Raw genomic sequence first — 15,266 nt, 5'->3', positions numbered from 1 at the left:
CCAACGTTAAGTGTCTATGTACTAATAATTTACTTTGGGAGATGGTATCAAAAAAGACAAATATTAGCAGGTAAAATGGAATTGATATATGAAATACATTCTCTCAAAGGGAGACTGTAGGTTGGTTAAATTAGCCTTTACTTTGTAAGTGAGGGTGACTAAAAAGAATCCATTGTGCGAGGGAAAGAGCATCCTCGATCACACAGCGTATCATTTGATAAATTTATCCCCGTGTTATGGGTTTCCGGACGCTTAAGAAACATTCGTATTTTTCTCGCTAATCACAAGAACAACCGTAAAACATCTCTCTCACTTATAAAGAACAACTTTATCTTAAAATCAAGCCATCATCTGAGCATTTACAATGTCTGTGTGACGCCACAACCCTCGTTATAGCGGGAATACTCGCGATAAATATGTCCGTCCGGAAACGTGTGATGTCCGAAAACATATGATTCGACTATATATCATCATCATCATCATCATCATTAGTAAAGAGGGATTCCTCGTACAGCACAGCGATTCGCCGTGATATATTACTGGAATGCTGTCTAAAGCTGCGTTAAACTCCCTCACTCACTCACTCACTGTGGTAAATGCAGGATGCAGTGCAAAAGAAAGAGCAAAACTATGACCATGGTGTTTAATTGGGCTTCAGATGGGCCCCATACATGTTCTACATATCTACATACTTCCATTTCCCACCAGGAAGGAAAGAACATTGAGATGCTACTTAATAAAAACGCAAAGTAGCGTGGCATCAAATTTCCTTGATCTGGTGTACACATGTACAGTTGTGAAGAGTGGTCAATCTGTCAAGACATGCTATAGAACGTAGAATATGGCTTTAGCATAAGCACACTTTCTTAAGTGCCTAGTATGTTATATATCGTCATAATTATTATAATCAGTCATTATTAAAAATATGTTGCATCATTTAATACTTATTAATTGAAATTCCCAAATGCACAAAGCTATGGATGAAGAAGAGATTATAGAACAATTGCGGGGATTGTAAGCTGTTCGCGCATCGTCAGTACTTCACGAGTTTGTGTTACACGACGTTACGCCGTCACCCGTGAATACATACGGCTACTTTGCAGTGTGGTCGCTATTTGTAATCAAGGAATCAAGCCGCACATAGCCTGGTGACAGCGAGGGAGCAAACAGCGAGTGCTCAGACCAATGAGCGCTCAGATTACATCGGCAATGTTTATCATGCATCACGTTCTACAGCTTTGTAAGATAGTCTATCTCACATTCCATGAACCATAGTATTTGAAGCAAGTCTAGATTTCCCACAGTTCAGGCTAAAACTCTCTTCTCGCTGGGGCTCCTTTTCACTTTAAATGTAGGACGTTGCTTGTTTCTACTGAAATAAAATATTTTCTGAGACTTAGCGATAGTGTATCTTGCAGCCATCGACAAGGTTCTACACAGTGCTGCTACACGCTACATCAGCCATTTACGGTCGATGGAGGAATGTAGTGCATTCAAACCAGAGAAGTGTTGACGATGATTGTTCGCAAAGTAAAGATTTATTCTGAACGTAGGCAACAAACATAAGTCAAAGAAGCGGCCCATAAATCTATATGATTTTGTCACAATTATTCTCGGTTGTCCCACAATCCCAGAGTTTGCTGCAAAGTTATTCATTTTTCCAAAATATTACCTTTCATTGGCGTGCAGTTCAAACACTTATATCTACACAATATATGGGGGTGTTATATAATTCTTTGAAGGGGCATCTGCGGTTGCGACTACCGCACTCTAGTGGGCGGAGCTTCTACGAGTGATCTGACTGGTGGTGCAAAGATCACATGATCAACGACTGGTAGCAAAGTTCGTGAAAACTGAGATAAACGAATAAACAATAAACACACATGCATTGTGCTGACATTACTTTGAAAGGAATTTAGTCAACTTGGATACATGACACTCTTTAAATAGGAGTGTTTATTGGTCCTAAGAACGATTACTCAAATGAAGACTCTACTTATTGATTTGTTTGTTTTTAACGCCTCACTCGACAATATTCCAGCTGTATGACAGCGGTTTGTAAATACTCGAATCTGGTCCAAACAGTCCTGTGATTAACACCACTAGCATCGATCCACGCGATTGGGGTACGATGACATACAATCTACCAAGTCAACATGCCTGCGAACCCACATAATTTGGTCGTCTCTTACGACAATAAAACAGAAAACAGTAATCTCTAGTTGCTGTTACACGTATCCACCACGAACACAATTCAAGCAACTATTAACAACAACAACAAATGTTAAGCTCATTAAAGATATTGCTGAAGATGTATAAGGAATGTATCTACCTGTATGGTGTAACTTGTATATTTTATTGAGAAAATATAACATTTGTCACACCTGTCCATGTGCAAACGTTTAGTCTTATGTTTTGTATGTTTTGACCTTTGATGCCGAATAAACTTCTTCTTCTTCTTCTTCTTCTTCTTCTTCTTCTTCTTCTTCTTCGGGCGGTGGGGTGTCCTAGTGGTTAAAGCGTTGGCTCGTCACACCGAAGACCAGGATTCGATCCACACATGGTACAATGTGTGAAGCCCATTTTACTCACTCACACTCACACTCACTCACTCACTCACACACTCACTCACTCACTCACTCACTCACTCACTCTCACACTCACACTCACACACTCACTCACTCACTCTGTTATAGTTGCTGGAGACCTACACACGCCTTGAACATTGTATTAGGTAAACCTCTTCATAGTTAGGTGTATATGAAGGAGTGAGAACTGAGACAACTGAGAATACCTATGCCATACTTTACATGCCGTGGATACTCGGGACACGTGTTCAGTGTGTATGTACACTGGGTTCGGTCAGCCAACTGAAATACGCATGACCAATATTAATCCATCTAATATTTAGATATGAACGAGCTTGTATTGTTCAAAATATGCAAAAACAACACAGGTAGCATACAGAATCATTCTGCGAATCAGTCATTGAACTGTTTCCTTTTCTATCTATGTATTACAATAGAATCAATCTTTGTAGAATCGTTAACTTATTGGAAAGTGTGATTTTATACTTGTGTTAATTTCTGTCGTGATTTATTGTATGATCATTATGTTATTTCCATTAATGTTTATATTTTAAGTTCACACCACTTTCTCAAAACGCTGTTCCTTGTTCGCATGATTGCATCGTGAGGCAAGGGGCAGCGCTAATAGACTAGGCTCGTAGACTGGCGTGACGTAGCATGCTACCGCGGTATGGTGTTGCTGGTGACTGACAATCCTCCTCGCTAGTTCACCACAAACGCCTATCACCTCCAACAAAGCGACATCCTCCACCGAGTCATAACAAAACTATGCAGTCTCTTCCGGTTGTAACCATATATCACAAGTAGACGGACGGTATTTCCCGTAATTAAAGTTTTAATTAATACGTAGAAATACGTTAGTCCAGTCACGGGACAAAGACAATTATCATTTGAACAGAGTATGCTTTCTATACGTCCCTTTCAATATTTTATCAATATCACTGTGGGACACTGAGAATGTGATTCAGACAATATGGTGATGCACACATATGGGAATCGAACCCGGGTTTTAGGAGTGATGAGCGGAGGTTTTAATCCCAAGGTTTTTGGTTGGCCCTGGCAGTACGTTTGTCGGTAGTCTCGGATACATTGTAATCTCTAGCCGGGTTTAGGGCTATATCGACTACTCGCTTGTTTTTTTTAAGGGAACCCACTTAGGGCTCGATTTGTTGGTATGATTCGTTTGTGGCGTGCCAGCTCAACGTGGAGTGAGTGAGTGAGTATGGTTTTACGCCGCTTTTAGCAATATTCCAGCAATATCACGGCGGGGGTCACCAGAAATGGGCTTCACACATTGTACCCAAGTCGGGAATCGAACCCGGGTCTTCGGCGTGACGAGCGAACGCTTTAACCACTGGGCTACCCGACCGCCTCGCTCAACGTGGAGGAAGCATGGCGCGATGCAGGTCTTAAACGTTTACCACTCATGAAATCGACGAGCACGGGCATATAGCGGGTACAGTGTTGACAAACCAAGGAATATAATGAGGGAAGTCTGGGATTTGAACCCACGATCATAGGTTTCAGGCATGCTTACAAGGAACATCTCTGCAATGTGAGTAGCGTTGCTTAAGACGATTGACTAGCCATCCATGCAACATGTTTTTTGAATAAATATTGCCGTTTGTTAAGTGGTTATTACAATATAGGTTCATGTGTTATGACTGTGGCTATTCTGTGTGAACATTACTTGGCTCAAATCAGCAACTTTGCAGCCATGAGAAGAACTATTCAGGGACTGAGGTGTCTGCTCCTGTAATCCTACGTAAGAGACCTTAAGTAAACATGGATTGCCTGCTTTGTAATTATCAAACAGACTTATACTGTTTAACCATCATTAAGCAATATGACGAGGGTTCTACCGCATCTGATGACAACCAACACACACCACCCAATAGTGGTTCTAGTGCATCTGATTACCAACCAACACACACCACCCAATAGTGGTTCTAGTGCATCTGATGACCAAACTTCTGTCCATGCCACCCAACAGTGATTCTAGTGCATCTGATGACCAACCCTCTGTCCATGCCACCCAATAGTGGTTCTAGTGTATCTGATGACCAACCTTGCAGGTCTATGAGATGACCCTCTGTACATGTCACCCAACAGTGGTTCTAGTGCATCTGATGACCAACCCTCTGTCCATGTCACCCAAAAGTGGTTCTAGTGCATCTGATGACCAACCTTCTGTCCATGCCACCGAACAGTGGTTCTAGTGCATCTGATGACCAACCTTCTGTCCATGCCACCCAATAGTGGTTCTAGTGTATCTGATGACCAACCTTCTGCCCATGCCACCAACAGTGATTCTAGTGCATCTGATGACCAACCTTCTGTCCATGCCACCCAATAGTGGTTCTAGTGCATCTGATGACCAACCTTCTGTCCATGCCACCCAACAGTGGTTCTAGTGCATCTGGTGACCAACCTCTCTATTTGCCTCTCAACAATGGCACCTGCTCATCCTATGCCCAACCTTGCAGGTCTATGAGATTACCCTCTGTCCATGTCACCCAAAAGTGGTTCTAGTGCATCTGATGACCAACCTTCTGTCCATGCCACCGAACAGTGGTTCTAGTGCATCTGGTGACCAACCCTCTGTCCATGCCACCCAATAGTGTTTCTAGTGCATCTGGTGACCAACCTTCTGTCCATGCCACCCAATAGTGGTTCTAGTGCATCTGGTGACCAACCTCTCTATTTGCCTCTCAACAATGGCACCTGCTCATCCAATGCCCAACCTTGCAGGTCTATGAGATTACCCTCTGTCCATGTCACCCAAAAGTGGTTCTAGTGCATCTGATGACCAACCTTCTGTCCATGCCACCAACAGTGGTTCTAGTGCATCTGATGACCAACCTTCTGTCCATGCCACCCAATAGTGGTTCTAGTGTATCTGATGACCAACCTTCTGTCCATGCCACCCAACAGTGATTCTAGTGCATCTGATGACCAACCTTCTGTCCATGCCACCCAACAGTGGTTCTAGTGCATCTGATGACCAACCTTCTGTCCATGCCACCCAATAGTGGTTCTAGTGCATCTGATGACCAACCTTCTGTCCATGCCACCCAACAGTGGTTCTAGTGCATCTGATGACCAACCCTCTGTCCATGCCACCCAATAGTGGTTCTAGTGCATCTGATGACCAACCTTCTGTCCATGCCACCCAACAGTGGTTCTAGTGCATCTGATGACCAACCTTCTGTCCATGCCACCCAATAGTGGTTCTAGTGTATCTGATGACCAACCTTCTGTCCATGTCACCCAGTAGTGGTTCTAGTGCATCTGGTGACCAACCTCTCTATTTGCCACACAACAATGGCACCTGCTCATCTTATGTCCAAGTAAGGGTTTAACACTGAAAATCACACCCATGTGTAAATAGTGACCAACTTCTTCAGGAAAATGAAAACAATGCATGTATTATATTTCTGTAAACTATTTTATTCATATTGTTTCATGATATAAGCCTGTGGTTGATGTCATCAATGGTCATGTACATGTTATCTGATGTTTCTGGAATGTCACCCACGAACACAATGGCCATGGAATAAAAAGTATTTTGATATGTTACTGTGTGCATTTCCATCAGAGAAATCACCAATTCCATGTTTTATAACACCATCCCCAACAAAGTGTTTATTCATTACTCTAACCACATACTATGGCAGTAAATACCAAAGAAACAGCATCTAAACACTGTGCTAGGTTTCCATGTTAGAAATCTATTTTCCAAAGAATACAGCATTTTGTACCATTTTACACTTAAAGCAATATCTAAGTAAAGCTCTCTGAGGACAAGCAAGCTGGATGTGATACTTCTTTGTGCAGAATTACACACATTCATGGCGACAAACTTTGTTACAAAAATAAACATTCTAATTTAACAAACAACTTGCTGATATGATAAACATAACTTATTATAATCCCAGAAAACTTATTTGTCTTACACAAAAAATCAAATCTTTTTGTTGGTAGAAAAGATTAATTCTTTAACCACCACTATTTATGACCAGAGTCTGGGCATAGCATATTGTGTGCTCCTTTTCATCAAGTCTCGAAAGCGAAAATCAGAAAAGGATACGTAGGTGGTTAAACAATAAACCTTTCACTCCTAAAAATCAAATGCCATCTTCAATTAACTCTTACACTGACCAATGCTCATATCTACTTTAGATACTGCATAAACATGAGAATTAGCTAATGGAAGGGTTAATAAATGACAATTATATATTACTAACACAGACATAAATAGGAAGAAAGTTGAAACCAAAAATATCTTTTATGAGGTTATTCAATATTTCATTAAAAAAAAATTCAATTACATATCAATATTCTAAACACACTTTCTTAAAAATCATAAATTTATGTGCCAAAGATATCAATCCTATGATTATTTATAAGATAAATATATAACATGATACGGAAGGGTAAAACTGACTGATATGAAATTTGGTATACATATTTCTGTCAATAAATAAACAGGTCATGCATTAGCCCCAAAAGAATGCTGCCTTAGGGAACAATGATCCAATGTGTTGAGTGTCGTCTTAACAGGCTGAAAAAAAGCATAAGGAAAATATGATATGAGATATTACAAAAATCTTCAACAATGTTACCAGCACTGTTGTATATTTTTCATAAAAATATAAAAATTGATAATGAGACAGTGCTGTACACGAGGTGCTGACTAGATGTTTAAGTACATCTCTCTCTGTACATTAACATCTTGCTGTGTGGGGCGACATCACCGTATCACGCATGTATCAGATATAATACTCAATACCACATTCAGCAAAATGAGGTGAAATGGCAGTTGTCTGATGCTGATGATATGTTGGAAGATATTTGAAAGTATGCAGTCAAAAGAAGCGTAATACGGGTGTTATCGCCCCATACACATATAACCCTGCTCCGTACCTCACTGATCATGTCAAGGCATCATATATTCACAACAGTCATGTATTTACATCATTGTGTTTTACACACACTAAACAATTCCACAAACATCTTTACAATTTACTTAAGCTTGGCATAAAACTGTGCCAGCAATCTATACAATTTACATGCATATTGTTCATATCTTTGGTTAAACCAAACAAAGAATTTAGACAACACTTAATAATAATATCATTTGTTCTCTTCATATCGAGTCCAAACCCCATCACATGAGTGAAAATATGCAACATATACATTTACATATCAGCAACAGAAAAAGCTGACATCAAACTCCCAAAATCCAAAAAGAATATCCCAAAGACCATTTTTACAAATATATAGGGAATTACAAAAGGCAGCTCCGGTACATCCCCTGCAACAAGGAGTGCATAGCACAGCATCAATAACAGCGTAGTAGTGCATAGTATCAATGGACAGATTGGACAAGGCATCACTTGGCATCAATGCCACTGGACGAAATAGATTCAGATTCATTAACCCTTTCTCTGTACTGTAAAAAAATGGCAAAAGTATTCAATGATGAATGATGACATAATGCTTTTAATTCCTGAGAAATATTATTTTGATAATAAAAAGTTTTGAAATGCTGTTAACCGTGCCCTACAATGCCAAGAAACTAGCATTGATCGAAAATGTATAAAATGTATGTCTTAATGTTCTTATTCTACTAAAAAACAGAAGAAAGGGTTAAAGAAATGCTCTGCCTGAGGGATACGACTGATATACAATGGACAGATTATTGACTGTTGGGCATCATACGACTCATGTAGAACTGGCAGTTAACACAGAACTGGCTGCCGACTATAACACATCTCTTGCTGCACAAATGACACAACTGGTCTCCAGGCACCCCAACCGGGGGACTCTCATCACTGTTAGAGCTGTCCATGTCTTCTACCTCCGAGTCGGAGTACCCTGGTTTGTGGCTATATCTATCTTCGTCGTCACTGTAATATGCCCTATCATCAACACGTAACCTTGGCGATGACGTCTCAGTAGCAGACTCATAACCAAGGTGTGAGTTTTCAATATTTGCCACACGTGCAATGTCTTCACAAAATGTCACAGATTTTCTTGGCCAGTTGTTCTTTGCTTTCTTGTTCTTCAACACAGACTTGGGTTTTTTGACAGAGGAGTTCGACTCTGACTTGCTTCTCTGTCGCTGGCCAATATACCCTACATCAGAGTTCTGTTTTCGGACAGGGTGTCTGCGGGTCTGGGGTTCAACATTCACAGTCTCGAAGCGGGATGCTAAAGCGCGGACACTAACGTTGGGTTTTACGTCGTCTAACTCGCTTGAGTTATCACTACCACAATAAGAAGCATCATTAATCAACAGCTGGTTACTTCGCAAGTCGGGCTGGCTCTGAAATACAATATCGGGCGATGTTAACACAAAGAAACACACATGGGTCTTTAAGATGTTTGATCATTAGTGGACCATTAATATTTTGGATTATTTTGGGAGGTTCTGACAGGAATTGCAAGGGAGATCAAGGACAACATTTAAGCATTGCAAGCTATTAAAGCAAAGGAATTATTGTCTAAAATGTTATTAGAAAGGTGGCAACATGATTGATTCTACATGATGTATGTCATCTCAAAATGATTGTGTCCCATTTTCACCAACAAAAAAGCAACCATCATGAATCACATGAAGTGATTGCTTACAAAGAGCTCTTGTTCACTTAATTTAAAATGCCTTTTATATTCAAGAAATAACTATTCACCAATAAAAGGGGTAACCATGGTAACAATTCACAACATAAAGGGTAATAATTCACATGGACAAACAGGAACCCAGGCAGCAAAAAAACAAGTTATGAATGCTTGTACACATTTGTGACAATGTGCTTGAAAGATTGTGAGTATAAGAGAGGTCCCTTCACTCACAGCTTGATGGTCAGAAACTTGTGATGAGTGTTAGTGCTTGCTACGGTGGTTAATGACTACAGCAGTTAGTTTACATACAACACATTGGTGGGGAAAGTCAGTGAGAAAAGCATGATGGAGACGTGCACTGAATGTAACTATCAGCATCAATAAGACATTCTGTTCTTAGTATGATGAAGGGATTACAACAGTCAAAATTGTTATCAGTGTTGTTCAAAGATGTAGCAGAATAAGGTCTGCCATAAGTCACACAGATTAATGACTAGTATAAAAATGTGGATAGCTTCTAAAATATTATATAATTAGACAAAAAGTGGTACAAAAACAATGAAATAATTTTTAAGAAGCTGATGTACTGACAAAAACATGCAACTTTTCTTGCTACTCAACAGACCATAGCAAAAACTGAAAACAGCAGATTGCAATTTAAAAAAAGAGCATCAAACATGCATTTCTTGTATTTATTTCTATTCTAACATTCAACCAAACAAAATGAATGTAAAAAAATATTAATGGAATCAAATCAAGGAAGGTTGAAATACGGCCAATGAAATCCAGAATCAGACACCATGCATTACACACAAGACAACATGCAAAACCAAGGGAGGTAACCGGTGACCCATCTATCGGGACACAATACTTACAGCCGAATTTTGGCGCATAGTAGACAGTTGTCCCGACCATGAGGAGGGAGGATGGACATCCCCCCGCCCCCGGGAATTACTGGGACCACGCCCACCTGGAGAAGCAAGCACAGTAACACTTGAATACTGGGAACGACACAAGAGCGGCAGAAGATGCTCGCAGAGACAGGACTGCTGCCTCTCTATGGTGGAGAGTTACTGAACAGACAGACATTCTGCCTAAGCTTCGTCTACAGAGGTTAATGTTAAGAGAAGAAAGTATTAGCTATTCAGAAAGTGTTAATATGGTTAAGAGAAGTCATTAATAAACTATTGTGAAAGCATCCTCGACTTTCCAGGGAATTATACCTCCATTCTATTACAATATACACCCTGGGCCCATTGGTCTCCATAGTGATTGAAGATACAATACCCTGGATAATCGAGGATGTTGTTGGATTGGACATCACAGGACGAAACAAAGTAGGATTAATCTGAAGATGTTATCACATTCCCTATCACACGGATATTTCAAGTACTAGCAAGAACATTGTCTGAAGGCCAAATGAGATGCAGGTTTCATGCAAAGGGTTTAATGAAATTCCATTAGGGACAGATGAAAATACATGAAACAGTTTGTGTCAAAGACAGCCTTTACTTGGTTTCAAAAGAATGGGGACAAATGTTGTAAAATAGGACCAATGTTCTTGCTATGAGACATGCATTGTGGGTCAGTTAGTAAAGTACCTGGGTTACTAGCGAGCGAGGAATCTACAAGTTTCTGACAGTCAGGCTGTGAGGTGCTTCGTTCCAGCGGCCGTCCCTGATGCTGCGGCACATTCAGGTATTGGCTGCCGTACGATGACGTAGGTTTCGGTGGCAATCCATTGGAAGGACCTCTCGAAGTACTCAGTGATACACCCTTTTGTGGAACACTTGGTTTGTTGGTTGTTTGCTGTAAACCTGGTCCAGACTGCCTCAAGACAGTGTACTGTCCGGACCTGTCAGCCGGCTTCAGGTGTGCAGGACACATAGGTCTCTGGCTTCTACCAACCTCTGATGACTGGCTTGTCATTGGCTTGTTCCTCACTTCCTGGGCAGGACGGGGATGAGCTGCAGACGTTGCTGCTGCTTGTTGCTGGTGCTGTTGGTGTAGCTGTTGTTGATATGGATAGCTCTGTGTTCCATTAACAGTCTGTGAAGACGATCCATCTCGCTGAGAATTAGAAAACCTCTGGGAGATCTGTTCGTGTTGTCTTCTCATGTACTTCCTCTCCAGAAGATCCCTTATCTCTGACTGGCTAAGTTTGCTAGTTCGTCCCGTGGAGCTTCCGGAATCAGATTCACGCCCATCCATTGAATTGGGTGTACTGGAACCAGAGGATGTCCGCATGTGGTCGACATTCAGGTTGGAATTTAATGATTTCTGCTTATTGAGATATGACTGGTACACATCTGCGTCTTTGGGTTTAGGATCTACTGGCTTTTTGTTCTTCCTCCTGGGAAGGGTCGCATAAATGTCTATGTTATTTTCTTGAGATCCAGAAAATTGACTTGAAGCATGAGAGGAAGATGACTTTGTGGAGAGATTACTGTCTGTGTGAGAATGAACCATGGTATGATTGTGGTTGAACTGATCAGAGTTGGACCGAGTCACTGCATGATGAGAATACACATCCTCCCGGGGCTCCTTCTGTAGGTTGTCCACAAGCGTGGAGGAGCTGCTCTGCCGATGATGCTGGGAGGAACTGCTACCCTGTCTTTCATGGTGCGACAACCCACTATCAGTTCGTAAGTGAGCCTTATTAGGCTGAATCTGAGATGAGGAACTAGAGCCCACAGAGCCTGCAGCACACTTCTGAAGTCTGTCTCTGGAACTGCTACTTCTAACCGAACCACCATCTTGACTTGATGTGTCTGAGTCACTGCTGTTCACAGTCAACCTAGAAGCACAATACAAGGTAAATAAAAAACTGCATTTGGCACATCATTACATAATATTTTGGCAAAGGAAAACTTTTTGGCTTCATTCGTGTGTTTGTTTTGTGCTAATTACTAACTTAACTGATTTAAATGTGTTTGGTTTCATGCAGTTTGCAGCAATACTCAATATCATGGTGGAGGACGCCAAAGTTGAGCTTGACACATTTTACCGGTGTGGGGAATCAAACCAGGGTCTTTGGCCAACACATAAACCACTAGACTATCCAAATTACCATTAACAAAGAGTGGACACTGGATAATTAATGCTATAAGAACATTTACTGAAATACCCTATACATTCTTGAGTGTTTGAAAAGTCTGAAGCAAGGGCAACAACTCCCACATACCTGCTGTTGTATTGTGAGTCAGTGGACCTGTCCTGCATGGCCCGTGTGTTCATGCGGAGTGTGAGACTTCTTGCCTTCAGGAGGCATGCGTTATGCTTCCTTTGTGCATAGACTAGCGACTGGTGGGTGATATTTTTCTGATTCATAGCTTCACGCAGACAACCTTTAAAAAAGTAGACATGTATTATACAAACTTTCACCAAGATTCTATGAGCTTTTATTACTATTTTAGTCACTTCAAACCACTGATAAAAATATTAACATAGAAGAATGAATTCATTATTCATAAAAAGGTCTACTAGACAAAAAAAGAAGTTCATTGACAACGACATGTAATATATTGTCACCTCTAGCTACTGTCAATATGAATATCGATTGTCGTGACAAACAGAACTAAAAATAACATCATTTATCGACCAGCTGTTCCTTCAAATTAACATTATTAAAAATATATATCAAGCATGAAAATCATCTGTATGCAGATTATGCTGCTCACCGGTAGCGCCTTCACAGAAGCGCTGAGCTTCCTCTAGCTTCCCATCAGTCTCAGACAGAATGCACTGGTCCATCAGATCATCTGACTTGCGGCATAGCATCAGGAACCCATCATTGCCAGCAGCAGCTGAAACACACAGGACCATAGGGTAAGCATACAGGTCAGGTCAAACAGAATACAGAGTAGGGCAAACATGAACATTTATACAAGTCTCTGATACACATTTGGAAGTGTAATAGAAACATATAAGTTTGAAAACCATAGCAGTAACCATTTTCTCATTTCATTTTATTATCAGATCCAAATATGTGTGCCAGAAACAGAAGCTGTAAGAATTATACATTCGATATGGTCACTGGCTTTATTATGGCAGCCACATCAATAAAGGAAATGTGGTTATTAATACTATTATTATTATTGGATTTTATTGATATCATTGATGCTCACCTTCCCTCTGCACAGTGACGGTTATTGGTTCAGGCGGGGATGGAGCTGGGCTGGGGGACGACTGTGGCTGTCCAGGACGTCGCACCTCAACCACAGTTTTGGGAGCTTCCTGGAAAGGAGCAGGTGATGACCTGAGTGTGTCCTCAAAACTCCTCTCCTTGATGGGATGCAGAACTTGCCGGCCATGCAGTTGATCATGGTGCTTCTGATAATGTTGATCATGTCCGATTTGTCCATTCACAGGTTGAGGACCCTGCTTGTGGACATCTGACATCGGGTTATCTTGAAGACTATCAGGACTGGAACTGGACTTCAAGCTGTGAGAGCGATCATACATTGGGTGATGGTTATTGATGGTATTGGGAACTATCATACCTCTAGAAAGGAAGTACACGGAGTAAGGATTAACAGTTTCACTTCCAGTTGAGCTGGAGCTGTTCCGATCACTGCTGCCATACCCAGAATCTTTGTATGATCCTATGGACACATTGTCAAATGGAATCTCCACACTCAAGGCCTTCTTCCCCTCACCATTCCGGCTTGCTAGAAGTCTACCCATCATACTGTCCGACTCAATGCTGCTGCCACTGGTGTAACTTGCATTACTGACAGAAGACCCCTGTCTCTGGACCCCTTGGTGCTTCAGGATGTTCTCAACCATACTCCGCTCAATATACATGATTGGATCGTCCACAAAATCTCCATCTTTGTTCTTCTTGTTCTTTCTCTTTTCGCCACTTTTGGCAGACTTCTTGGTTTTGGTTTTCTTGCCATCTGGTGTCTTGCTGGATGAACCTTGCTTGTCATGGTTGGGCACTGGAGGAGCTGGTCGTTGAGGTTGCCCTGGTGGTAGAGGGGCTGCTCTTCGACTAGCCGGACCACCATCTACACAATCTCCTCCGTGTGGACCCTCCTGCCTGACGTTGGCCATGTTAGGTATGACTGGCATCGACACAGGTATAGGCACTGCCTTTTTGTTCAGTGGCTTGTTAACCTGGTCTTTGATGTGGAGGTTACCCATTGAGTTCTGTCTGTTAAGGACATTGATTTCCGATTCTGATCGATATTGTTCTGCGGTCACTAGCTTCTTCTTTCTGGGCAGTGTTGCAAGACCAGACTGGACTGGGCTGTGAGACATGTTGTCAATATTCTCATAGTTATGAGCAGACGGTTTTGGACGCACAACTCGGTACTGGTTCGGGCTGACGATGTCCGAGTTAATGCTGACTGAGTCCTCTCCATTTGACATGGTGTTTTGATAAGCCATGGGATATTCCACAGAATTAGGCTGACTTGTTGGGGAGACTTGATACCTGACGACATCACTGCGGACTTTCTCCTTTCCCTTCTTGAAACTCTCCTTCCTATGGGCTTCATTCCCTCTTACCATGGCCTGTGTGACAGGCAAGTTGTTTGGATCGAAGTTGAGAGATGGTCGTCTGTATGGGTCCTTTGTTGACAGAGTGTAGTTATCATTACCATCCTCCTGAAGAGTGTGGAGGTCTCCCGATGACTGCCCGCCATACAGAATATCCCTCTCTGGATGGTAGCTGCCATTGACCATCGGCTGAGCATTGTTGGTTATAGGCTTTCCCGACATGGCATACAAGAAACTTGGCTGGCGTTTATGTTCAGCTTGAATCTGCTTGGCAGATGGTCGAGGTGCATCATTTTGCCAGTTCTCCGGTCCGGGAGTCACAGCCCTTCTGCCTGTATCAGTGTTCGCATGTTGGTCGGGATTGGGTGTCCTTGACCTTCTAGTAGGCATGCTCTTAATGCTTTCATGTGTCCTGTCCAAACCGCTGTCACTATCCTCGTATGAGGCTGTTGAAAATAAAGAGAAAACGTTATACATGAATAATCAAAATCTAAAACATGACATTTCCTATTATCATCACTAGGAAAGTAATTTGTCTCTGCTCAT

At 41.6% G+C, this 15,266-nt stretch overlaps 1 protein-coding gene across 4 annotated transcripts in view; it reads right to left on the bottom strand.

The window, feature by feature from the left end:
• Positions 1-6,032: 6,032 nt before the first annotated feature.
• The window catches only part of LOC139467964 (serine/arginine repetitive matrix protein 2-like), a 43,184-nt gene continuing 33,950 nt past the window's right edge, over positions 6,033-15,266 (bottom strand). For 2 of the 4 annotated variants that reach the window (XM_071249576.1, XM_071249575.1), the window contains exons 12-17: positions 13,343-15,166; positions 12,896-13,021; positions 12,400-12,562; positions 10,817-12,012; positions 10,091-10,185; positions 6,033-8,919 (exon numbers count right to left, since the gene is read on the bottom strand). In XM_071249576.1, the coding sequence (XP_071105677.1) occupies positions 8,290-8,919; positions 10,091-10,185; positions 10,817-12,012; positions 12,400-12,562; positions 12,896-13,021; positions 13,343-15,166 (4,034 nt within the window). In that variant the 3' untranslated portion in view covers positions 6,033-8,289. The remainder of the gene's footprint in view (positions 8,920-10,090; positions 10,186-10,816; positions 12,013-12,399; positions 12,563-12,895; positions 13,022-13,342; positions 15,167-15,266) is intronic. The other 2 variants (XM_071249577.1, XM_071249578.1) reach the window with 2 other exon arrangements.

The sequence above is a fragment of the Haliotis cracherodii genome, unplaced genomic scaffold, assembly GCF_022045235.1.
Source record: "Haliotis cracherodii isolate W230 unplaced genomic scaffold, xgHalCrac1.p SCAF_2, whole genome shotgun sequence".
In the NCBI taxonomy this organism is placed as follows: domain Eukaryota; kingdom Metazoa; phylum Mollusca; class Gastropoda; order Lepetellida; family Haliotidae; genus Haliotis; species Haliotis cracherodii.
The sequence above is the reverse complement of the archived record's forward strand: the minus strand, read 5'-3'. Positions and strand labels throughout refer to the sequence as shown.